Source organism: Ramularia collo-cygni (assembly GCF_900074925.1).
Source record: "Ramularia collo-cygni strain URUG2 genome assembly, contig: RCC_scaffold01, whole genome shotgun sequence".
Taxonomy (NCBI): Eukaryota; Fungi; Ascomycota; class Dothideomycetes; order Mycosphaerellales; family Mycosphaerellaceae; genus Ramularia; species Ramularia collo-cygni.
This window is the reverse complement of record NW_019716255.1, coordinates 3513993-3537079: the sequence shown is the minus strand read 5'-3', so window position 1 is coordinate 3537079 and position 23087 is coordinate 3513993. Positions and strand designations below refer to the sequence as shown.

At 51.4% G+C, this 23087-nt stretch overlaps 9 protein-coding genes; 4 read left to right on the top strand and 5 right to left on the bottom strand.

Moving 5' to 3' along the window:
- Nucleotides 1-355: 355 nt before the first annotated feature.
- On the top strand, nucleotides 356-2057 carry RCC_01160 (uncharacterized protein; the record flags this gene model as incomplete). XM_023766425.1 has 6 exons in its annotated part: nucleotides 356-496; nucleotides 550-684; nucleotides 737-998; nucleotides 1050-1264; nucleotides 1318-1629; nucleotides 1683-2057. The coding sequence occupies 6 exons, from the start codon at nucleotides 356-358 to the stop codon at nucleotides 2055-2057; spliced, it is 1440 nt and encodes a 479-aa protein (XP_023622193.1).
- Nucleotides 2058-2736: 679 nt separating this feature from the next.
- Nucleotides 2737-4449, top strand: RCC_01159 (uncharacterized protein; the record flags this gene model as incomplete). The annotated part of the gene is made up of 1 exon (XM_023766424.1): nucleotides 2737-4449. The coding sequence occupies one exon, from the start codon at nucleotides 2737-2739 to the stop codon at nucleotides 4447-4449; it is 1713 nt and encodes a 570-aa protein (XP_023622192.1).
- Nucleotides 4450-4848: 399 nt separating this feature from the next.
- RCC_01158 (uncharacterized protein) lies at nucleotides 4849-5463 on the bottom strand (the record flags this gene model as incomplete). The annotated part of the gene is made up of 1 exon (XM_023766423.1): nucleotides 4849-5463. One exon carries the CDS (start codon nucleotides 5461-5463, stop codon nucleotides 4849-4851), a length of 615 nt encoding a protein of 204 aa, XP_023622191.1.
- Nucleotides 5464-7714: 2251 nt separating this feature from the next.
- RCC_01157 (related to Deoxyribose-phosphate aldolase) lies at nucleotides 7715-8665 on the top strand (the record flags this gene model as incomplete). XM_023766422.1 has 3 exons in its annotated part: nucleotides 7715-7930; nucleotides 7996-8195; nucleotides 8251-8665. The coding sequence occupies 3 exons, from the start codon at nucleotides 7715-7717 to the stop codon at nucleotides 8663-8665; spliced, it is 831 nt and encodes a 276-aa protein (XP_023622190.1).
- Nucleotides 8666-9200: 535 nt separating this feature from the next.
- Nucleotides 9201-9646, bottom strand: RCC_01156 (40S ribosomal protein S27; the record flags this gene model as incomplete). XM_023766421.1 has 3 exons in its annotated part: nucleotides 9201-9383; nucleotides 9440-9502; nucleotides 9644-9646. The coding sequence occupies 3 exons, from the start codon at nucleotides 9644-9646 to the stop codon at nucleotides 9201-9203; spliced, it is 249 nt and encodes an 82-aa protein (XP_023622189.1).
- A 1046-nt stretch (nucleotides 9647-10692) lies between these two features.
- RCC_01155 (related to fluconazole resistance protein (FLU1)) lies at nucleotides 10693-12467 on the bottom strand (the record flags this gene model as incomplete). XM_023766420.1 has 6 exons in its annotated part: nucleotides 10693-11211; nucleotides 11273-11310; nucleotides 11362-11409; nucleotides 11462-11763; nucleotides 11818-11995; nucleotides 12071-12467. The coding sequence occupies 6 exons, from the start codon at nucleotides 12465-12467 to the stop codon at nucleotides 10693-10695; spliced, it is 1482 nt and encodes a 493-aa protein (XP_023622188.1).
- A 547-nt stretch (nucleotides 12468-13014) lies between these two features.
- On the bottom strand, nucleotides 13015-15522 carry RCC_01153 (related to WD repeat protein; the record flags this gene model as incomplete). XM_023766419.1 has 4 exons in its annotated part: nucleotides 13015-13713; nucleotides 13764-14950; nucleotides 15082-15373; nucleotides 15439-15522. 4 exons carry the CDS (start codon nucleotides 15520-15522, stop codon nucleotides 13015-13017), a joined length of 2262 nt encoding a protein of 753 aa, XP_023622187.1.
- Nucleotides 15523-16599: 1077 nt separating this feature from the next.
- On the top strand, nucleotides 16600-17625 carry RCC_01152 (uncharacterized protein; the record flags this gene model as incomplete). XM_023766418.1 has 3 exons in its annotated part: nucleotides 16600-16737; nucleotides 16789-17053; nucleotides 17105-17625. The coding sequence occupies 3 exons, from the start codon at nucleotides 16600-16602 to the stop codon at nucleotides 17623-17625; spliced, it is 924 nt and encodes a 307-aa protein (XP_023622186.1).
- Nucleotides 17626-20370: 2745 nt separating this feature from the next.
- RCC_12315 (uncharacterized protein) lies at nucleotides 20371-21513 on the bottom strand (the record flags this gene model as incomplete). Its single annotated transcript, XM_023766417.1, has 1 exon — nucleotides 20371-21513. One exon carries the CDS (start codon nucleotides 21511-21513, stop codon nucleotides 20371-20373), a length of 1143 nt encoding a protein of 380 aa, XP_023622185.1.
- Nucleotides 21514-23087: the final 1574 nt, after the last annotated feature.

Here is a 23087-nt window from a genome sequence, read left to right as displayed (position 1 = left end):
TGGTATGCATACTGGGCAGCTGAGCTACCATTTGATCTCCACCAATGATACAACAAGTAGCATGGTCTCGTAGTTTCACTTACTACGATAGGCAGGAGCATTTGCGATATCGTGTCTGTAGAATTCGCCGAAAAAAAATGCAGCGACCTGACAGATAGCGATTGGCGTGAAACATGGCTGAACGTCTCGCTTATATTGTGGCGAGAGTGGGTGGAATGCTTCCTATTGTAGGGCTGCATCACCTCCTTCCCCAGCTGGTTAGAGGATTGCGAGATGGCTGTGATGATTCACTTATATGGTGCTGGTGGCCGCCGCCGCCAGATGGAGGTCAGCAAAATATACACACACCGTCAAAATGGTGCAATTATCATTCCTACTGTCGATGCTGGCTGGCACAGCACTCGCCGTGATCGATTTTGGAAGACATGTTGGAGAGTTCAGCAAAGAGCAATATGTCTCTGGCGAAGTTCACATGAGTTTGAAGCAGAGGAAGCAGGCATGTTTGCAGCCTGATGATCGCCAAGAGCATTTTGACTGACAAAAGGACAGTCCRCATGGAAAGCAGCCGAGGAAGCTGGGGTCTTTGCTTCCGCGCAATATCCAGAGTTGTCCTACACGAAATGTGTCAACGGCAAAGCTGTTGCGAGCCCAGGAGGCGCGGCCAACACCTTCCGCTGTCAAAACGTACGGCGTCTTACTCTCCAGCTTGCAACAATCCTAAACTGACGCCAAGTAGATGGACTTGTACCATTTCCTCAGCCACGACACTCTAGGTGATACTCGTGGTGAAGGATCCTCGTCGTGGGGCTGGACCAACACCGACGGACGAGAGTTCGTTGCTATCGGCCAGTATACCGGTACCGCATTTGTGGAGATCAACTCGCAGGGCAAGATGTTATTCTTGGGGAGACTACCTGCATACTCTGTGGCTTCAGAATGGCGAGAGATCCGCGGGTACAAGAACTATATGATTATAGGTTCCGAGGCCCAGAACCATGGTATGTCTCTTGGAATGGCGGTGATGGTGTAGTTGCTGATCCATTCTATAGGCATCCAGATCTTTGATATGAGAAAGCTGCTGACGATTAACCCGTCTACACCGAGAAGTTTCACGCAACAGGATCTGACCTCGTGGACCCGAACACTTCTCCCTACAGGTAGAGCGCACAATGTTGTTGTAAATGAGGAGAAGCAGTACTTTGCGGCAGTCGGAGCACTTCCGCGTACTGATGTCTGTAAATCTGGATTCAGCTTCTACGATATGGTCAGTGGAATATCAACGCAACATCGAAAGACTTGAATACTAACAATCGTTAGACAAACCCCGCCAGCCCTCGTTCTCTAGGCTGCGCTGCGGGAGATGGCTACGTACACGATGCTGAGTGCTTGGTGTACCGCGGTCCTGATACTCGCTACACCGGTCGGGACATCTGCTATGCTTACAACGAAGACACCATGACGATCTACGATGTGACCAACAAAGCGAATGTAACAAACATCATCGGAAAAGTGACATATCCTGGAGCTCGATACGTTCACCAAGGCTCCGTGCTGGACAGAAGCAACCAGCAGTACATTGTGCTCGATGATGAGCTCGACGAGCTGGATAAGGCTGGTGTTTCTGCGAACGTAAGTGACAGCATGAACAATTATCTACGCGTTTGGAATACTAACAAACGTAGGGCTTCGCAACGACATACATCGTCGACATCAAAGATCTCCGCAATCCACGCATCACTGGTAACTACCAAATGCGCCACAGATCGATCGATCACAACCAGTATGTCATTGATGGCTATTCGTATCAATCCAGCTACGGTGCCGGCGTGAGAGTCTTTGACGTTCGCTCCATCCCAAGCGATCCCACCGGAAAGGGTGTCTGCGAAGCTGGCTTCTTCGACATCTATCCCGAGGATGATAATATGACTGGGGGCGGACAGATTGAATTTTTGGGAACGTGGTCCAGCTATGCGTACTTTAAGTCGGGCTACATTTTTGTCAACACGATTGAGCGTGGTGCGTTTGTGGTCAAGATGACTGGCAAGACTTGTGTGTAGTCGAAGAACGGATGGTGGATTGGAGTCTGCTTGGCTGCAACATGAATGTTGTCTGCGTGAGCGAACACTTTGAGATGATGTTCAACATGATGAGTTAGTTGGGAAAGCGATGAGAACTGCAAAAATCCTGCAGAGGTATATCATTCCGGAAGGATTGAAACGGCAGAGCCGCTGGCAGAGGGAGGAGGCGAGGAACCATCCCAATGAACTTCTCCAATATCGGCAGGCCCCGTGTGACCGACCATGGACGAGAACAGAAGATGAACAGATGAAACACAAGACGCGGTCGTTCCGCAAAGTGCGTGCATCTGACGCGTGAAAACGATGACGCCAATGACACGAAACATGCAGGAACGCGATCGGGATCGCGTTACACCTGCCACTAGTTCCGATCTTAGTCTGAGATCCTCTCCTCAATCTCAGCCATCATCAACGTCCCTGAGAGTGGTGATGCAAGAATGGAAAGTATGGGCAGATTGATTGCATGCTTGTGACATAGGAGGAGGAGGGAGATGATGCCCTGACTAGTGAAGAAAGAGGTCGGGACAGTTCAGGTCCCGGCGACATGTAAGTGGTTCTCGCTTCTCCCATCCACATTCACTTCGCCTACCTTAGCTTGCTATACCTTTCTTTGAATTGCTTGCTTGGGAGTCTAGTGCAGTGAAGATACCTATTCAAGATGGTCGGACTGCCAGATTACGAAGTGCTTCACTTCTGTTTCGACAACGACAATGGATGCTCCTTGACCGTACTTGCAAATGACGAACGATTTCATGTCACCGTCAACCCGAAGCAGTTCCAAGACCGATCGAAGAAAGGGAAAGATATCCAGCGATGTTACAGGCAACTGTTGCAAAAGGCAAAGGCAGCAGAGGAGGAGGAGGATCAGGAGGATGGCGCAACAAGTCCTTCCGAGGATGAGACTGATATCGACAACTCTGCGGACGATGCAGAGATGATTGAGGATCGAGATAGTGCCATCGATGTCTCGACTCCAGAACTGGACGAGAAGGCCAACGAAGGAGACAATGGCTCGGAGCCTGCCAGAGATCTGCACAACTGGATTCTGACGCCTCTCTGTCAGCATCTACCTTCCAGCTCTTCCAAGGCCAAGACAACCCTGCAGGATTGGTACCACAAACCCATCCAGTTTTACACGCTCTCCACCGCTTCAGGCAAACTGCAAGCCAAAGAGAACACTTCTCCGGCCAAATCGCTTACTGATCGCCTCGATGAAATCTTGATACCAACCGTGTGCCTCCCCAAGAAGACTCTCAACCTGTCAATTCCTCAATTCAATGCCTCGGACCTCACGGTCATCTCTTGCGCCACCGATCCGGCTCCTTTCCACCCAGTCCTCGTTTCACACAAGAAAGAGACCTACTTCCTCAAGCCCGTCGATCCTACCCAGCCTGGTCCTACCATCCGTGAGATCCACCTCTTACACGCCATTGCCAAGAAGGGTCTGCATTCAAGAGAAGATTTCCGATGTACAGAGCTTCGAGGTCTTGTGCATTTCTCCTCGGAGTCGTCATCGAAAACATCCGGCGAGAAGAAACACATCGCCGCCCTGCTCCTCTCACCTATTCCTAACCCAACTCCTCTTACCCTGCTTATAGATACGACCGTCTCTGAACAGAAGCGTGAGCAGTGGGCGAAGGATGCGGCACGGATGGTTGAAGTGCTGCATGAAAATGATCTTGTGTGGGGAGATGCGAAGGGAGACAATTTCCTGGTCGATGGCGAGGAGGAGAAGGTGTGGATGATTGATTTTGGAGGTAGTTGGACAGAGGGGTGGGTGGATGAGAAGCTTAAGGAGACGGAGGAAGGGGATTGGATGGGAACTGAGAAAATTGTTAACGCGTTGGAGGATCCTGTGAATGGGACAACTGATGGGGACGAGGAGCAAGAWGTGGGAGAGGAAGCAGAAGAGCAAGGAACGGAGGAGGAAGAAGAAGGAGAAGCTGAGGACGAGGATTCAAATGGAACCGAACCAGAAGAGCACGCGAAACCACGCGAAGCAGAGGAAGAGGTGCACGATGCGGACGAAATCGAAGAGCGGGATGCAGACGACGACGAAGGCAGCGAGGGTCTCGACGAAGAGAATCACCAAAGTCACTCTGCGGACGATCAGACAATCTCAACATCTAGTTCATCTGCACGCAAGCGCAGTCACGCCGCAATTACAGAGGACAAGGACAACCAAGCACCTCCGTCCAAGCAGCAGAAACGTTCGCAAGATGCCAAGTATTGCTTCTGCGACTCTGCATCTTCTGGACGCATGCTTGCATGCGATGGTGAGCAGTGCAGGCGAATGTGGTTTCATTTCGACTGCTTGGGGATTGAGGAGGCACCGCAAGAGAGGCAGTGGTTTTGCGACGAGTGCAGATGAGAGTATTGACCTAGTCACGTTTGAAGACCTTGCGAAGGGTTCGGTGGAAGACAGCTGGTCTCTTTGAGTGTAATGTTGACGCGCAACTGTCGAAGATGCCTTGTTTGCCGCCGCTGAGATATCACGTTGAACATCTGGCCTTCTTACGAACCTTTTCCACTCGTACCGCTGAAGAGAACTTGACTTGCTTCGCTACCATGGAGACTCTTAGAGGTCTCAAGTATCTCAAACCCATCTTCTTACAGTATGCTGTTTGCACACAACCATTCCCGTACAAGGCCGAATCGAAGCTGCGTTACATTGTGGTCCCCTCCCTCCCCTGCGCCATGTCTCTAGCCTTGAAATCGTGAAGCAAACTTGCCGCAAGCTGTTCCGATTCAGAGGCACCGGTGACAGTCATCAGTTTCTCAGGCGGCGGTAGATGATGTAGTCACCACCTCTTCCGAAGGCCACTTCTGCCCTGAAAGTACGCCCAAACGCGTCCTCGATGCCTCTGCGCAGAAGACGCAAGAAATAGTTTCCCCATCGGCCCCTCTTGTATTGGTCATATGAGACAGGCGGGAGCACACATATCTTGACCTCATTGATGAGTGAGCGATGAGAGTCCTGGATGGATGCAAGCCACCTGCGAAAGAGAGCTGCCCCTTCTGAACCCCCCCGAGTGTGGAACTCAAAGACCGCACCGTTGCCGAAGTAAGTCTCGGCGTACTTCGCGCGAGTGCCAGAGGAGACTTGAAGGAGATGCGTGTTTGCAGTGCTTGAACGGATGAAATGATGATGCGCTCTCGTTAATGTGCTTCCGGGATTGTTTTGCTTGATGGCGAATGAACCGCCGGGAACGATCCTCCGGGCGCCAGATGTTGCGGTGAAGACCTCGTCGTGAATTTGGTTGTAGAGTTCTTGTGGGAGTGTGTTCAGGTCGGTCTTCAATTGGCAGAGGAGTTGATCTTCGTTCTCTGAGGTTGGCCGAGAAGTCTCATCATCATCGGGAGGCTTCTTCGTGGTGTTCTCCATGGCTGGCGAGTGCATGAAGTTGGTGAACGAGGTTGTGCGAATGTCTGCCGAGCTGCAGAGATTAGTAGGTGCTAGGCAACAGATTTATTTGCTCGGCGAGGAACACAGACCAAAACTTCCACTTCCCTCTCTGCACCGCAGGAACCCTCCGCAGACATCATTCAGCTGGGCCAGGTTTCAGGCAAGATGCCACATATCAACAATAAAACCAACAATCGCGTCTCCCTCAGTCCATGGAAAGCCATGCCCGCCGGGAACTGTTTTGAACGCGAAACGTTCGCCAAAGAACGACTCCAGGTCCTCTCTCACATGTTCCGCACGAACAACATCATCCTCGGATCCGCATATACAAAGAATCCTTCCCTGAGACATTGGACTCTTGTCAACACCTCGAATGATGTCTCCCGCCTTCTTCCAGGTTGCATGTTGATTTTGCAATGGCCCATACTGCAGGTTGCTGAGAAAGCTCGAACAATGACCTTGGTGATGATCGAACTGGAACTGCAGGGCCGCACTGGGATTAAAATCAGAGAATACGACCTGATCCCTTGTATCGTGTCTCACGCCTAGGGTTGTGGCTAAGAGGCGGCGCATTTTAGCGGCAGAAACCAGGCCGGGATACTGGTACCAGAGACTGCAGTACTCTGCAGGAAGCTCGCGGATGAGTCCTCCAGGTCCTAGAAGGACAATTCCTTCCACGCGAGAGGGATTGTGTGCGAAGAAGTCCAATACAATGCTGCAGCCCATGGAGAATCCTATGAGGGAAAATTGAGAAGTTGCCCAAGACTGTAATGGGGAGGATAGCAGAGCGAATGAGATCTGCAAAGTGTATAGGCGGGAGTTATGCTGACTGTCCGAAGGGGTATCTGTATATCCTCTACCCCAGAGATCTATTCCAAAGGTCAGTGAGATATCGGGATGCCATACTTGAGATACACACCAAAGAGCATTACACGGCAGCCCTTGGATACCAGATCTTTTGCGATTGAGGAGAATAGAGGCGAAGGTGTGGCATCGCCATGACAGAAAATCACCTTTCGCCCATCTTCTGGCCCAAACTCATAGACACGCATTGTACCATAAGGCGTTGTGACATCGCGACTTCCTGGGAAGATATCTGGAGGATATGGCAGTCTAGATGCCTCTTCTTTGGAGAGCCGAGGAAGCAGAGTCGTCCGTGGCGATGGTATGATATCGCGAGATTGTGGAGGGGACTTCTTGTTGGCCGCGAACAGAGCCACTGTTGCAAGGCTTAACAATACTGCTGCTGCTGAGACCGGCACCGCTAGATTCTGAGCTCTGACTGACGTGGATGACATGATTGCAAGATGAAAAAGTGGATAAGATGCACGAGAAAAGTGCAGGGTATCTTGTGAAAATAAGACGCGCTTTTGAAACGGCCGTGTGGTATATGCCAACACCACTACAATCCTTCGCGTTACGGCTACGGTACCGTCGCTCGACTCGCTCAGCCACCCACCAGGCTCAATTCCACGAGAAACTTGACCAGCAAAACCAGGTTGCAAATGTGAGGAAGATGTGAACAAGAGGATGGATCATGATCAAGTGGTTGTTGCCCTGTGTGGTAAGCAGCACGCTTATYTAGGCTAAATGTTGGCGTCCTAAGATACGAGATGGCCAAATTTCGTCTATGTCTTTTCTCCCCCGTGCAATGCCACGCTTTGGAATCATTGAATCGTGGAAAGACTTGTGGGGGAGATCGACCCATCAAATCGGAGTTACAAGACTTTATGTCATGCTCTTAGAGGAGATGGTATCTCGGGAGTATTCCGCAAGATCAGAGTCTGCGGACGTTGTTAGAAGTGTTTGAAGGACTGGCCAAATCGACCAGCTTCTACAGTGGTGTAAATTATGGGAAACTCTTTCAGACATCCGATTGTAGTCTTTCCTAAAGTGCTATAGTCTATGCAGGTACGCTCATACAGTACTTTTTGTTGAGATCAATATAGGGTATCCCCGTCCCTTGAATCAAATCCCGTCAATATCTAATCATTTGCTTCAGGACGCTACTCATCTCAACAAACCTGGAGGACTGTAGACCATCGCACAGCTCCGCCTTCCCAATCAAGCACCTTCCAAGCCCGAGGCGAAACCCTAAATTTCATTCACCCACGTGTGCCCGCATACCCTGCATTCGTTCCCCGCCAATGCGCTCAAACATTATATGTAACATGTAAGTAGCATCTCAGAAAATGTCTGCCATCCACAGACATTGTCACGAATGCCCACCATGGCCGCTCCATCTTTCGACTCCTCATGGAGCACTTTGATCTCCACCTTCACATCCAACCTCACCGTCGACACGAATAAGAGCTACTCCCACCCAGCACTAGAAGGCAACTCTGCGGCTCTGAACAAGACGGTGGATCATACACTTCTGAAGCTTGATGCAACAGAGGCGCAATTCGAACAGCTATATGCCGAAGCGGCGGAATTCGATTTTGCGGTGGGTGCACAAAATCGACAAACTAGAAATACAAGAGCTGGGAAAACTGACGATATGCACCATAGACCGTCTGTGTCCGACCACCACACGTAGCCAGTGCAGTCAAGGCTTTAGAAGGCACGGCCGTCGGTGTCGCAAGCGTAGTGGGCTTCCATGAGGGAACATACTCTACCGAGCATAAACTGGCCGAGGCGAAAGAGAGTATAGACGCTGGCGCCAGTGAATTGGATGTTGTGCTTAACTTTCCTCAGCTCATTGCTGGAGAGTGAGTTACATTACATTATGCAATCATCTACCAGGCAAGCTGATTGACATGACAGATACGCGGCTGTATGCACTGAGCTGCAAACCATCCGCTCAACCACCAGAGGGACAACATTGAAGCTCATCCTCGAGACCTCTCAGCTGAATCGCGAGCAGATCATCGCGGCTTGTGTGATTGCTGGGTATGCGGGTTTCGATTTCGTCAAGACGAGTACTGGGTTCAATGGTGCTGGAGCGAGCGAGGAGAATGTACGGTTGATGAAGGCTTGCTGCGAGCAGCTGCATGCACAGGGTGTCGGAGAGAAGTTGATGAAGGTCAAGGCGAGTGGTGGCGTACGCACGCTCAATGATGCGAAGATCATGCTCGGCGCCGGCGCGGAGAGACTAGGAACCAGTGGAGGTGTGACCATCGCGAAGGAAGGAAAGGAGGGCAAGTCGAGTGCAGGGGGAAGCTCTTCGGCTGACTACTGAAAAGAGCACGTCCTGTCCAATGTCTTCGACAAATTGGGATCATCACATTGCATGGTCTCGTGGGACAGCACATTTGCAGATGTTTTTGATTGTAGACTCAGTACAATTCGCAGATCAACGCAAGCAAGGGTAGCTCCTCGATGCGGATATGYGTGTCTGGGTCCTCACCCAGCAAAAGGACAATGAAGTCCATCTCACCCGAGCTCGCCTTGAAAAAGCACACACACGCCATCTCACCTCCGTCGCATGCATTTGTACACCAGAAAATAGCATCATCACAAACGCCCGCAGTCCTCCGGTATTTTCATCGTCATCGTCTTTTTTGTGTCTTCACAGCGCAGTGGAATGAAGAAGGCAAAGGGTAGGGTGTCGTAGGATAGGCTGACTGGCTAGAGGTATGTCATCCAGCCGAGGTATGAGAGTGTCGTCGCGGTGCTCTTTTTCCGTTCCATCATTCCTCATGACCTCAACATCTCCTTCATCCAGTCCATCCTAGTCCCCTTGCATTCTCGTCATTCCCAACTCGGCGAGTCCTCTACTTCCTCCGGAAAGAGCAGCCCTCGGTGAGACGGGCCTTGCCACCGGTGGGCTGGCAAAGCACCTGGGAGCAGCCGGCGCAGACGACGACGGTTTGTGCGTGGGAGAAGACGGTGGTGATGGTGAAGCAGCCGGGGCACTTGACGTCCATGAAGAATGAGCGTGGGCCTGGGACCAATTGCTGTTACATGGATTAGCTTGGTTGTTCTCAGGATTYGAGCAATCTGGGTGGCGAACCTTCAGCTTGTGCTTGCGGGCCTCAGCCTGAGGAGTTGGGTTGAGAAGATCGACGGCGAGAACCTGCGCATGTGCCAGTCAGTGGAAGTGTTCGTGGATGGCCAATGTGATGCAGTCGGCCGCGCGCGGGAGGCAAATCGAGCAGTATAGACTGTCGTGTGCCTTCTGCGCGCGGTGCCGGCTCTGCATGTGGCCGGAACGCACCATATTTGCGGTATTTGGGGTGTAATTGGTGTGTAGTGTCGCAGTTCGATGAGATTGACCGGATTGTGGTTGATTTGGCGATGCGATGCGCTGCGGTGACGGTGTCGAGGGATTCGTGGAGGTTTGAGGATTTGAGTGTGTGTTGCGGCACTTGCCGAATTTGTCTCCACCTCGCTTGGCTTGGCGTCCAACAACGCCACCCTGCAAAACAGGACCCTTCACTTCACCTCACACTCTTGATCATTATCACCGCCGACGTCACCTGAAGCAACTTGGCGCCTAGCTGACTGGAATTATCCTTAACTGAATGACCATGGATGTGCGAACTTGACATTGAGCGAACAGGACGATGCCTYCAATCGCTGACCCATCAGTGCCAGTGCCAGGTGTACCTTAGGTGGCCTTCGTGTCGGACGACAATCATCATACTTCGTTGCACATGTTCCATACACTGATTAATACGGTCAGCTAGCTGTAGCGTTCTGCTCCTCTTTGACGGCACCGAGTTCTTGTTACAATCTCTTCGCCCTTACACGCACTGACATCATATGCGTCCATCCCTCGGGTGCCCCAGGATCTCAGACCTCTTCCCTGCGCATRATCACGGACAGAGACTCGTACCTCAGGCATGCAAAGCGAGGCATTCACACCATCTCATATTCACATACACAGCCTTGCCGGACCGCAGGAATTTCGTTGGTCAAATCTGCTGGTGGCCATGACTGGTGTTGTCTTACTGGCACTACGCCCAGGTCCCAACTACGCCTCGTCCTGCCATGCCAATAGGTTCGAGCAATTTCACATCTATCGGCGATTGATTTCGCGTCAACAGTCGGCGGCAGAGCAATCATTACGTAGGCTGTCCCGGTGCCAATCTGCCACCCCTAAATGAAAGGCTCGGACACCGATTCGGTATCAGTGTTCGTGAGACACTGCCTTCGAAGTTCACTAGAGCGAAAAGCAACAGACCCGTCATAGATGGAAATTGTGGTCGGGAGTAGCTTTCTTCCTGCCCATTGGCAAGCACGGCAGGTGCCTTTCTTATATTTCTACGGTTTCTCCTTCTCCTTCTCTTCCTTTTCATCTTGCCGCTTTTCTGGTGTAGCCAACTCCTGACAAATAGGACTCCTCGATCTCAGTATTGGCCCGTACCAAATGAACACAAACGGAATGGCACACATAGCCAATGTCGCAAAAGCCAGCAAACTACACGCCCACGTCACTCCAAGAGTATCATACATCGGCTTCGCCGCGAAAGGCAACACAACGCCGCATATACTACGTGCTATACTCGTCGCTCCAAGTGCACTAGCCGCGTAGATCTTGTATGCGTCTACAAGGTAGTTATACAACGCCACGAAGACAAGCACAAAGCCGATGCTAAAAGGTAGGCCGCCTAGGATGGGTACAATCCAATGTACTGAAGTTCGCGCGGACCAGCCGATCCAGAACATCCCGATTGGCATAAGAGGGCCGCCTATGCATGCTAGTGGAAGTCTTTGGTACTCTTCTCTTGAGGCCCAGGTTTTCCTGGCAGCCTTCGCTTTCCTGATATAGGTATCATACCACTGTTCGATTGTGAGCTTCTACAACGCGCGCTGTGTCGAATGTTCAGAACGCATGACGTACGAAAGTTATGGGAAGAGCGAGGATACTTCCAACCACCACTGCGTTTGACCCGTCAGCATTCCCAAGAACGGATGAAGGGATCGACATACGAGGGAGGAAAGCCAGCCCTGTTTCAAGGTTTCCAAATCCATAAATCGCTGAGCTCGTTCGTCAGCACATACGCAAGCTGAGATGAGAAAGTGAACTTACGGGGATATATCACACTAAACGACTGGAACAAAATGAACGCAGTCGCATACATCAGTGACAAGTAGCAGCAAGTAGCGCTGACGATCGGTTCCAGAAGCATCATGCGTAATGGCCTACCAACGATTCTTGTCACCATCTGCAGTGCACCCACACGTTGCAATTCCAGCGGAGCGTAGACATTAGCACCCGTGTGTTCTTTGCGCATCTTCTTGGCCTTGGCTTTCAACAGAGCGGGCCCAAAAGTTTCGGGTAGGAAGAACAGTTGCGGAACAAAACATGCTCCAGCGAATATCAATCCGAACCTGTTGCATATATCAGCACACCTTCGACCCTCCCTCTCTCAAGGACGACCAAACCAAAACGGCCACTCCCAACCAAACTGCACCAAGCATCCAGAAACCACAGGCCCCATAAAGGGCCCCATAGAAGCAACAGTCATAAACCAAGAAATAGCCCTCCCCCTCCAAACCGGATCATCCAGCACATCAGCAAATAAACCACCGGTAAGAGAAATCGGCGCCGCTCCAAAAAGTCCTATAAAAATCAATCAATCAATCAGTCTCCATAATAAACCTTCCAACCCAAAAAAATCCAGGAATGTTCACAAACCAGTCAACAATCTAAACCCACAAAAACTAGCCCACCCAGGCGCGACAGCACACGCAGCCATAAACGCCGCATAAACTCCAAAAGCCCCCAGAGTAATCCACCTCCGTCCAAAGTGCTCACTCATAGGCGCCCACAACGTAGGTCCAAGCACATATCCAACAAGATAGATGGAATTGGGTAGGACGCCTTGGATTTCTTGTTGCACGTCAAAGTGTTCGCGAAGAGATTGTTGGGCGAGTGAAGGGAGGGAACTAGCCATGGTGGTGTTTAACACTACGAGGGTGCCGAGGGCTATGATCATGATTTTTTTGCGTTTAGACCAGTTGTAGGGGTTTTCGGGGTCGTGTGGTTCGAAAGCGAGGATTTGAAGGGTGGGATCTTTTTCGGGAGATGACATCTTGAAGGAGGTGATGTGATGTTGAAGTCCATTGATAGGATGTAATAACGACGGTTATACATGTAGTCGATCAGGAAAGAGGTGTGAGGTAGATAGTGTGTAGGCTAGTGGGTCGACCGTGCCGTGATCGGCAGTAGAGGTGTGGGTACTTTCATTCGGTCTTCGGTTGAGCGCAACGTGCGGAGAATGTTCGCTCCCGAATCAATCACAAAAGCACATTCTCTTCGCTGAGCGGAGTCAGAGGTCGCACGATGGGAAGTCTGGATTATCAATCTTATGTACAGGTCTCATTCACTCCTTCGTCAATGCAATTTCGTAACTTATCATAGGTGACCCAGAGATGCACACTCCATGCCTCATCATGTGCCTTGGATGCCATCCTTCTCTCAGATCACACAGGAAGGTCTGCGAGGTCGTCATCTTCCTCTCCTACCTCTGCTTCTCCCTCCTCATAATCTTCCCAACCATCTTCCCAACCCTCCTCAAGATCGTCTTCTCCAAGCCCGTCGTCCTCATCTTCATCCTCCCCTTCCTCTGGTTCATCTAGTCAACTGTCTTCATCCCCACCATCACCCCAGAGCGCCCGCAGACCCGGCAGATTTCTCGTGCGTGTCCGCCTCTGTTCTCTCCCAGCATTGGCAGTTCCGTAATATCGTGGGTCGTGGTGTAGCTCCGCATTGACTCTTGCTCCCATGGGACTAGCTCCCAGACTGTCCGCGTTTGCATACGCCGCAGCGTCTACGTTGCCTCTACCTCCACTGGATGATTCAACATCACCGTCGGACCGGATCTCGTCCTCTGCGGTTCCATCACTCCAGGAATGAACGGTGCACGTTCCCAACCCATGATCCCAGCCATTCCAACTCGTGGCCGCAATAACTGGTGCATGAGGGTGCCAGCTTGCGTMTCTGACGATCGTCTTCCAAACACCTCCCTGGCCATAATAATCATAGCGATCTACATATCTCTCATCCGAGACTGGACGGGAGTTCTTTGTAGCTGCAAGCACGTTGATTGGCTCTCCCGCTAGAGTGCCATCGAGATTCCAGACGTAGATCTTGCCGTCGTGACTTCCAGAATAGATGTATCGACCATCTGTGGAGCCGGCCGGTGAGAAGTGGCAGCGAATGAGTGTTTTGAGGACGCGATGACCGCGGAATGTGACGAGTGAGCAATCGTGAGGGTGAGGTGTGTGGTCTGCAGTATCATAGGGGGAGAAGCGATAATCAAAGTTGGTTGTGTAGTCCTATCGAAGAAGTTAGCATGAGTGATCATCAATGGCATGTCGATACAAACCTGTGGGTTTAGTCTCTCTCCCTGATCTGTCGACACCATCTTTCTCAAATCCCACAACTTGCACGTCTGATCCTTGGCGTTGCTGATCACATAACGCCCATCGCCTTTACTGTCAATATATGTGAGTCCTTCGGTGTGACCAAGAAACATGCCGGCCGGTCGCATGCTAGCAAGACTTCTGCGATCCCAGACTTTCAGCGTGGTGTCGTCGGAGCCGGAATACAGGATGTGAGGTGACATCTTATCGCCAAAACACACTGCATTGACATCATCTGTGTGGCCAGGAATCCTCAAGATGCTCCGCTGTGCTTCAAGATCGTAAACGTAGACACTCTGATCAGATGTTCCTGCCACTATCTCGTTTCCATCGCCACTGAATCGAAGAGACCAGATTCCGAAAGAGCCTCTCGAACGTCCCCAACCACCGCCACCTGCCCGTGAACCACCACCCATGTCTGAAAAGTCCAGAAGTCGTGGCTCGGAAGTGTCACCTTGTTCTGTGCGGGCAAGACACACCCTACTGCTGATACTGCTGTATGCTAGAAGCTTGTTGTCCGGTGATAAAGAAGCGTCCGTGATGGTCCATTGGCCACCGTAGTAATGTACAGTATTGTAGTACTTCCAGTCGTATAGATTACTGGTATCGTACATTCTCACCTTGAAGTCCTGTCCGCAGGCGAAGAAGAAGGAACCGTCGTCGGAAAATTGACCAGAGTAACACCGATCGTTGAGGTTGATGATGAGATCTGCTTTGGAGCCGGGGATCATGTCTTGTGCTGCAAGACCGCTCAAGACGCGAGCTCGGCCTCTACTCTCGACACCCATCTCACGGTCCAGCATTCGACGGGATAAGCGTTTACGCTTACTGATGGTGTCTTGTGGATATGGCAAGCCGCAGGAAGTATGCGCACAACGATCATTGTTTCCAAAGGTGCCATTCTCCATCAGCTCCTTGCCCTCTTTGGAAGGGATTGGCGGATATCGATCTCCAACAACATTTCTCCGACGTTGCCGGTTTCGTCGACCGCCATAGCCCAGATACGATTCGTCTTCGTCGTCGTCATCATCGCCCGCGTCGAGCTGAACAGGTCTTCGAGCACCGCTAGAGCGAGTCGTAGGACCAGAAGGCTGTAAGATGCCTCGAATGCCGGCATGGCTAAGCAATTGCAAGATCTGCTGCTGGGTTACTACCACAGCGAAGAAGGGTCAGTATGTCAATGGAAAATGCTTACGCGTCTTTGCGCCGCTGAACTGAGGTTTCTCAACAGGCCCGGACGTGCTGCCGTGTTGGTGTTGGTGGTGGTGGTGGCGAACGTACTGGTGATGGTTTGAGCTCTTGCCGGCGCTGGCTGTGGTGTTTCATTGCCACCTGCTGCTTGCTCGTCTCCCTCTTCATCGTCCAAAATCTCTTCTTCGACCTCATCGCCATTGCCCATTTCGAATGTCACTTCATCGCCGTCCTCGTCTCGCAGCGTTCCATCTTCGGCGTCGTAGTACAATGTCGTCTCCTCTTCCTCCTCCTCCTCCTCTTCATCCTCGCCATCATCCTCCTCGTCGAAGAAGTTCTCAGCACCAGTATCGGCGAAAGGGGTCGTCTCATCACTGGCGAGCTGTTCAAACCATTCGTCAGCTCTACAAACACCATCGATCAATGCAATGGCTGTTCGCCTCTCACCGTGTAGTCCATGTCGTCATCGCCGGTGGATTCCGTCTCGGTATGCCATGATGCAGGCGGGGAGGTGTTCCCAGGAGTAGCCATATTGTACCGATCYCTCACCTGGAGGATATGTCGACACTGTCGTCTGACAGCTGCGGTTGGAATGGAATGCCCGTTCCACTGGCCTGGAGAGCTAATATGTAAGGTGCCGAGGACGATGCGAGCTTGAGCTTATCGCTCCAGCAGATCGGATCCGTCGGATTTAGCGATTATAACCCCGGACCCCACCCTTCCCCTTACCTTACCTTCATCGCATCTCTCCCTGTTCAAGTCGACATCTCTCTCAWTAGCATACCCCAAACAGCCCAGAAGGACGATGTGGCTACCAGGGMATTTATGCACCGTCCATGAAGCATGACTACACTTGCCAAGGATAGCGGATATTGCCATGTCCAGGACGGCTGTTCCTCTCGACGGATCAATGTTTTATCACTTACCTCGAGCCTATTCTGACCGCTCCGAGAGGCCCTTTCAAGATCTGAGTCCATATTCACTTGCCGATGAAGCAGACCAAAGTAAAGCAAGATACTTCCGCGAAGAAGCACGGACCGCTGCGTGATTTGAAGGACAGGATGGCGAACCTCATGTCCTGGCAAGGGCAGCGCAGTCTCGGTCAGCCTGCCCGCGAAGGAGTCGTCTGCCTTCCTCCCGCTTAATGGAGCCGAGCTTTCTGTATTGGATGTGTCCCGACTGTGCTTTAATACGCAAAATTGCTCGTCTCTCAAATGATGGTGTAGTCCAGCCTGTTGCAACCCATACGACGCTGGCCAATCATGTAACGGCGACATGTACGCAATGCCGAAGGCGTGTTATTGATATAGACTGGCGACCATGCACTTCGCATCCTTCTAGCGGCATCTCTTTGTTCCGTTCACCTCAGCCGCAGCTATAGGATCCAACAACACTCGGCTTGACCTATCACAAGTTTTCGTTACAGCCACGTCTATGCACGATGGATGAGTAGCCTACACTTTCCTTGATTGCAATTCATGTTCGAGAACGTCAGCGTCCATCCCTTGCTGTCCAGACGTGCCTCTAGAAGCACTTCGGTATAAGTCCGCTGCGACCAGCCGTCTCAGAATTCCTCACTTTCCTCCAACGCAGATGTAGCAAGACAAGATGTTTACGAGCAAGCCACTTGGTGTTTTGTACTTCATGTGTTTATTTCTGACTCCAATTCAATCACAAGACAATGCATGTTCATCACGGGCACCTCTCCCGGCTGGGAGTGGCCCAATACCAACGCCAGACACACCAGTAGGCGCTCGCTGATTTCCAATCACGCAGAAACAGACTGACAGTTCGCAGTCCGCCTTCTACGCCCTGTCAGCTATTCAAGATGCATCGAACAATGCCATGACACCAGCCAACTACACGCTTGCATACTCGAACCTCCATGCCAGCTCCAGCGCTGAGGGCTACCAAGGGTACTCGACGCTGTCCAGCTATAATGTGACCGAATGTGCTCGCTCCTGCGAGCTCAATGATCGTTGCGTTGCATTCAACATTTTCTTCGAAAGAAGCCCTTCGGTGGTACCAGGCGACGAAACATGTACGAACCCACCATCGACTAGTAAGTAGCTCAGTCATCATCTCTTCAAGTCAAACACTCACAACAACGTAGCTCTAATCAAGTGTGTCCTGTGGTCTTCCGAGGTCTCTGCATCCAACGCAGTCAACGCAGGCCAAACTCGCAGCCAATTCGAAGTCGTAATCGCAGGCTCAAACGGCTACAACAAGCGCAAACCACCACCAGAGCCAGGTTATCTCGAGCCCGTCAACCTCGGCAAACGAGCCATCTCTGCACCCACATGCAATGATGGAGTGCGAACAGGCATCACTCAGATATTCACCTCCACAACCGACCCATACAACGTCACAAGAGCCGCTCAATGGTGCGACACGCAGTATACCAGAACTCGCCCGTGCTATTTCTTCAACTGTTATCTTGCTACTTATGCTTCTGGACCGCAGACAGGACGGGTATTCGGACAGATCTGCGACTTGTATTCCACACCGTGGGGTAAGGAGTACGCTACAAAGACACAAACCCGTTTCGATGGGCCAACGCTGGATGTCTCGCACAGCTTTTCGTACACGTCAAGCGATGCCCCGGCTGCTTGTGCTGCGCCGCCACCAGCTTAGACTGATGTTTCTGTTAGGTTGAGACGATGAGTACTATGAGAAAGGCTATCGACACTTGTTCCGTGTTCCAAATTGAGTGACCATTCGACTGCAGAATTACATTCTTCTTCCTAGCAGATTGTGTGATTGACGCGGAAGGCTACTGGAACCAGGAAGGAGATTAGTCAATTGCTCCTGAATAGGAAATTCTGGCGCTTTCTATGACTCTGTCAAGCTGGTCAGGCGAACGAGTGTGTATAAAAATTCCTAGAGTCGCCGTTTCCCGTGCTTTGCGACTCGCTCGCGGCAGTTTATGTTATGACTTTTCTACCAATCACCCACCGGCATCCCCTATAAATGAGCACATTTGAAGCGTTCGCCGACACCTGTAGATACCATATGCAGCTAGCTATACTTCGAGTAGTATAGTGAACTCCAAGGATCAGGTCCACTACACTATGCAGAAGCCAAAGGACTGGTATTAGAGGAGACGACGCCAATGACGTGGAATGAATATCTGTCGAGATGGCGGACCTCTCCAGCTTTGAGCAGAGAGAATTTACTTGATGGAGCGTTCCAGAGGCTGAGTGTGAAAATTGATGAGCACAAGGGGATCTACAGTACTTTGTGGGGCCAGCAGAATTATCCTCGCTTACCAAGACATGTTCGGCGAGGGTAGAACTCAGCGGCAGAGATGGTGAGATTCATCGTGGCGGATGACAATGAACGGATTTGCTCTTCTAATTTGTTCAGTTGCCGGCATCTTTTGGGGAAAAAGGGGGCTGGCTGACTTCAGGGGTACAATACTAGCCTGCTTTACAGCATCTTTACAGCTCGAAAAAATCGACGATCCTCTATTCGCTACAGTGCCCAGAAGGCTCGCTCGGAGTTTCTGCAGCTGTAGAGAGACATACCAGTACCTCGCCTCCCTCCACCCAACGGGGTATTTAAAAGACAAATTTCTAGCTGCTAACTAGATTTCCATGATAAAAACGAGCCCGCTCAAAGAATCACAGCTGGTTTCACCGAAACCATTATTGAAGAATGAAAACTCGCGTCCGTTTCACCAAAAAGCCTCTTAACACTGCCTCCTCACACCTCTTCTCACGCAGCATCAATCCTAAAGCCGATCTTTATACCAGCGGAGGCTGCTCCAACGGCGTCAAGATCCGTAGGCCACGAAGTTGGACACCCGTCGTCTTCTCCMGCCAGCTAGTCTAGAATCTATCCTGTTCCAAGTATCTCTTTTTTTACGAGCTTCATTTTCGGTCGACCATGTCATGAAGCTTCCATGGCGTTTCCTCTCTTAAATTCACATGATGAGGCTCTATGTCCAATCAACGATTTCCACGTTGCCCGACTCCGATCGAAAATCGCATTCCATCTAAACGCAAAGAGTAACGTAAGGCCGTAACAAATTCTGTCAAGGGAACTGGCTTCGATCCTCCAGTATGTCCCGCAGTTACATGAAGTATACGTATCGACACTCATACCACGGTGATGTCTTTGAATATCTTGTGGAAATACGGCGATCTTCCTCCGGCGCTGAAGATCCATGCCTGCACTACCGCCTTGCTTTCGCTTTGCGGTCTGTCAATCCACGAGGAGCTTTTCGACATGGACACTTACGAAGCACGTAGCGAGCGGATTGATAATGATGTGGAACGCCTTTTCCTGCGGATTTTATGATCTCAGCGAGTACGGACTTGCTTCCCTTTAAAGAGATGTTGCTCAGAACGAACATATCGTGCATGTGATGGATGCCGTGCATCACGGTCTGAAATGGTAAAAAGGACTTCGTTGTTGCGGTTTTCAGGGGGATTTGAAACATTTCAGGAGGTCATTCTCACGCAACATACCATTATCACCAAGCAGGTGCCATAGATGCGAAACTCGAAGCTCCGGACATCCTGATGGGACCTTATCGTCCGATGGCCATGTGCACCGGAGATGGAATCTATACTCTCATGTGGGTACTCTATTTGAAGTAGAGTCGTGGTAGGGGATTGCGATGGAGCTGATCGCTGTTGGTCGGACTCGATATGAGAGGAAAGGGACGCTCATAAAGGTCACCGCAGTATCTGAGCGATGTTTCTGCCTATTACGATCTTTTCTCGCAATGGCGCCTAATTATTCCAGCAGGAAGCCTGTTCGCTTAATGTCTCCAGCTATGTTCTGCTTGCAACTTACGTAGCAGTCCCGCAGTAAGGAGTACGCTATTTACGCCGAGTCCGATGGCAGAATCAACCATGTCGATGGGATGGTCTAGCTGCAGCTCTTCTTGCTGAAAATGAAACCACCGTATTCCATTCCATTCCATCCACTCTTTCGCCTCTTTGGCGTCATCTTCGCCAGTTCGGTAAGTTGCTGCTGCTATATGGAAATCGTTCACTTTGTCTTAGTCTCTGGTAACAATGTATGCAAGCTCCCCTGGCTGGCTGCGCCCATTGGAGAGGTTTGGCGACGCAGCAAGTGTGATTGGAATGTCAAAGAATAGCCACTGATGATCGAGGGAGTGTGGTTGTGGGTATCGTCGATGTCGTGTCTGTCGATCTTGAACAATGTCGCAGATGTTTTCGTCATCCGATTGATCGCTGGTACTTGACGGATTGTCACATCGGGGCATCCCACGAATGTTCGCTGGATCGCTGTGTATAGGTCTAAGTCACCATCGCTTGAAGGCGGCCTAGTCTCAAGCAAGCGAGAACTTGGGTTGATGCAAGCCAAGCCTGTCCTGCAAGCTGAGCTGACGAGCGCTGTAAATCCTCATAGCACTTCGCGGACACCTTGTTTCATCAAAAGCCATTGATGGAATCCACGTAACATGACGTCTACCCAGCACCGTGGTGGCTTCCAATTGGAAACATCACTCTGACTCGCTCGATTCGTCTCGGCCAAGAGGTATACCATCTCTCGCCTCATATCTATGTCCTGAGATGCGCTTGAGTCTACGCTACAGATGAGGCGCCAACTTGCAAGGTTTAAGGCATTTCTAACACATCGCCCGAGACTGGATCTCCTGCTGACCGCCGTGGGTTTTTGCAATAGGATTTGAACGATTTGCAGGTCGCCAGAGCTAACCGCGGTGTACAGCGACGTACCTTCAGCATGACCGACGTCGACCCCACTCGTGACGAGAAGCCTCGTTAGTCGATCATAGCCATTCCCAACGGCTAGACTACTGGCGGAGAGGCCGGCGTGTGATATGACATCGAATCCATGGCGAAGTAGGAGATTCACCATTCGATAGTCGCCACGATTGGATGCATCAATCATGCCACAGTTGAATTGAAATCCCGCAGACTGATACAGTCTGGCCCCACGGACAAGCAAGAGCTCGACCAGTTCATATTGCTGAAGCTTGAGTGCTTTGGGCCACGTTGACGCGAGAACTTCTTCGACGATGTTTTTGGCCACACAGTTTTCGGGTCCCCAAAGTAAGCACTTGAAGATCCCTCTGCGGACGGATGAATTTGGACTTGACAAAGTTTCTTGACCGGCCTGGTCCAGATGCGAAGTTGTCACCCGAACATTATGTTTGAGCAGCAATGCAACACCAGCCAAGCAGGGCTGAGCAATGTAATGAGCGAGCATGCATGGCCCACGGTCTCCTTGATTGGCCGACGCCCCAGCCTCGAGTAACACGGCGTTACATCGGACATCAAGCACAAGAGGTGTAGTGCTGGGAACGGAAGCGAGAACTTGAAGCGACGACTCGTACTCCAGGATACATAGCAATACCTCTTCACGCCCAAGGTCCGCAGCCAGACGAAATGCCGTTTTGGGCGATTTTGGGGGTTCATAGTTCGGGCCAGAAAGCGGCGAGGCGATCGGAAATCCGTTGGCCAGCATCTCTCTGATGACGTGGATGTTATTTTCTTCGATAGCTGTAGCCATTTTTTGACCCATCGAGACGCTTCTTCACATCCAGTCTTGTTGCCTTCTGGCAATCGTCCCATGTACTTGGCACAAAGAAGTCCGAAGGAATGTGATGAAGCCTGCGTTCCTTCTTCTGTACGGTTGCCACAGGGCAGGAGATTAATTCGCTGTTCGCGGAGGCCGCAGTTGTTGGTGATGCGCAGTAGCTTCTCCTCGCTGTAGGGATCGTCATCGCCATGTGAGAATCGTCATCATCAAGAACATCAGACCAAGTGATATCAGGCTGCATATTGCCGCCTGAATATTTGAGTGTGTCTCGATTCTCAGGAGTTGGCGGCCATGCCTCCACAGCCATGCTACTGCCTTGGCCAACGACATCGGATCGCATCGGGAATGGGTCGTGCCATGGGGATGGCATTTGGGTCGAAGAGTACCGATATTTCTGGCTCGTTTCAAATGCTACAGCTTTCGCCGAGCTCGACCCTCGTCGGCACGTTCGTTTGTGTCGTAGCACATCGCCCTTTCGATGGAACGTCTTGGGACAGCGATCGCATTCGTAAGCACCCTTGAGTGGAGCTGCACCCGTAGCATTCTTGATGTGTCCTTTGGATTGTTCGTGCTGCGTACGGTCCCTGTTGGATATGGATTTCTTGCAAGCTGTACATGTTTCTCGATCTTCTCTGCAATCTCGCATGCTCTGCATATTGGAATAATACTTCGAGCCGCCCAGGCTTACGTGGCGAGCTGTTTGATCTGGTTGAATGTTGCGAATTGCGTAAAGTGGCGATGATGTTCCGGTTAGCAGTTGTGTTCATGTAGGATGAAGGCAATATGGATATGGCAGGAAGGAAGGGAAAACACGGGGGAATGATCGCAGGCGAAGGGAAGGCATGAGGGAAGAGCTGGGACTGAAGGAATGTGAGACGACAGTGATCCATACCTGCATTTTTCACACGGCCTGCGAGGTCCATTCGCCAGCGCTCCGAATCGCGACAACACTGCTGTTGCAGCCTTCAAGGTTGCGATCCTTGACCGTACCTTACAGCGTCTTGCCGCATTGGAGTGGGTGGATACCTTAAACGCCAGAAGACGGCCGCTAATAAATCTGGTTCCCGCGTCTTCCGAAGATTGCTCTTGGCGAGACACGCTGTTCGAGGCTGCTAGGACAATAGCGTTATATATACCACTCTGTACCTCCTGTGTATTGTGTGCGGTTGAGACAAGTATCAAGGAGCAAGTTGACAGCGGCAGCGCCCGCCTCTCAACGAACGAGCTCGGGTCCTACCCGACAATCGCGTGGAGACTGCCGCAGCGCAATGTGCAGATCCGCCCGAGGGCGGGGGCCCGGGAGAGAGCCTAGCGCCGGCAGCGCCAACCCAAAACCACAGTGGGTTGGAAACTTGCGCTGCCACCCAGCTGCCTGCCTGTGGTGGCACATTCGCCTGCGGCGGCGGCCGCCTCTTCCCCGTCCTTGCGACGTGTTTTAATGGAAATTTTTCACCTCTGCTGCGAAGGCGCGCCCTGGTTCGAGGGCTCCGTCACGATTACACGGCGGTGTGCAGCGCAAGCGGGGATCTCTTTTGCGATCGATTGTCCATGCTCCA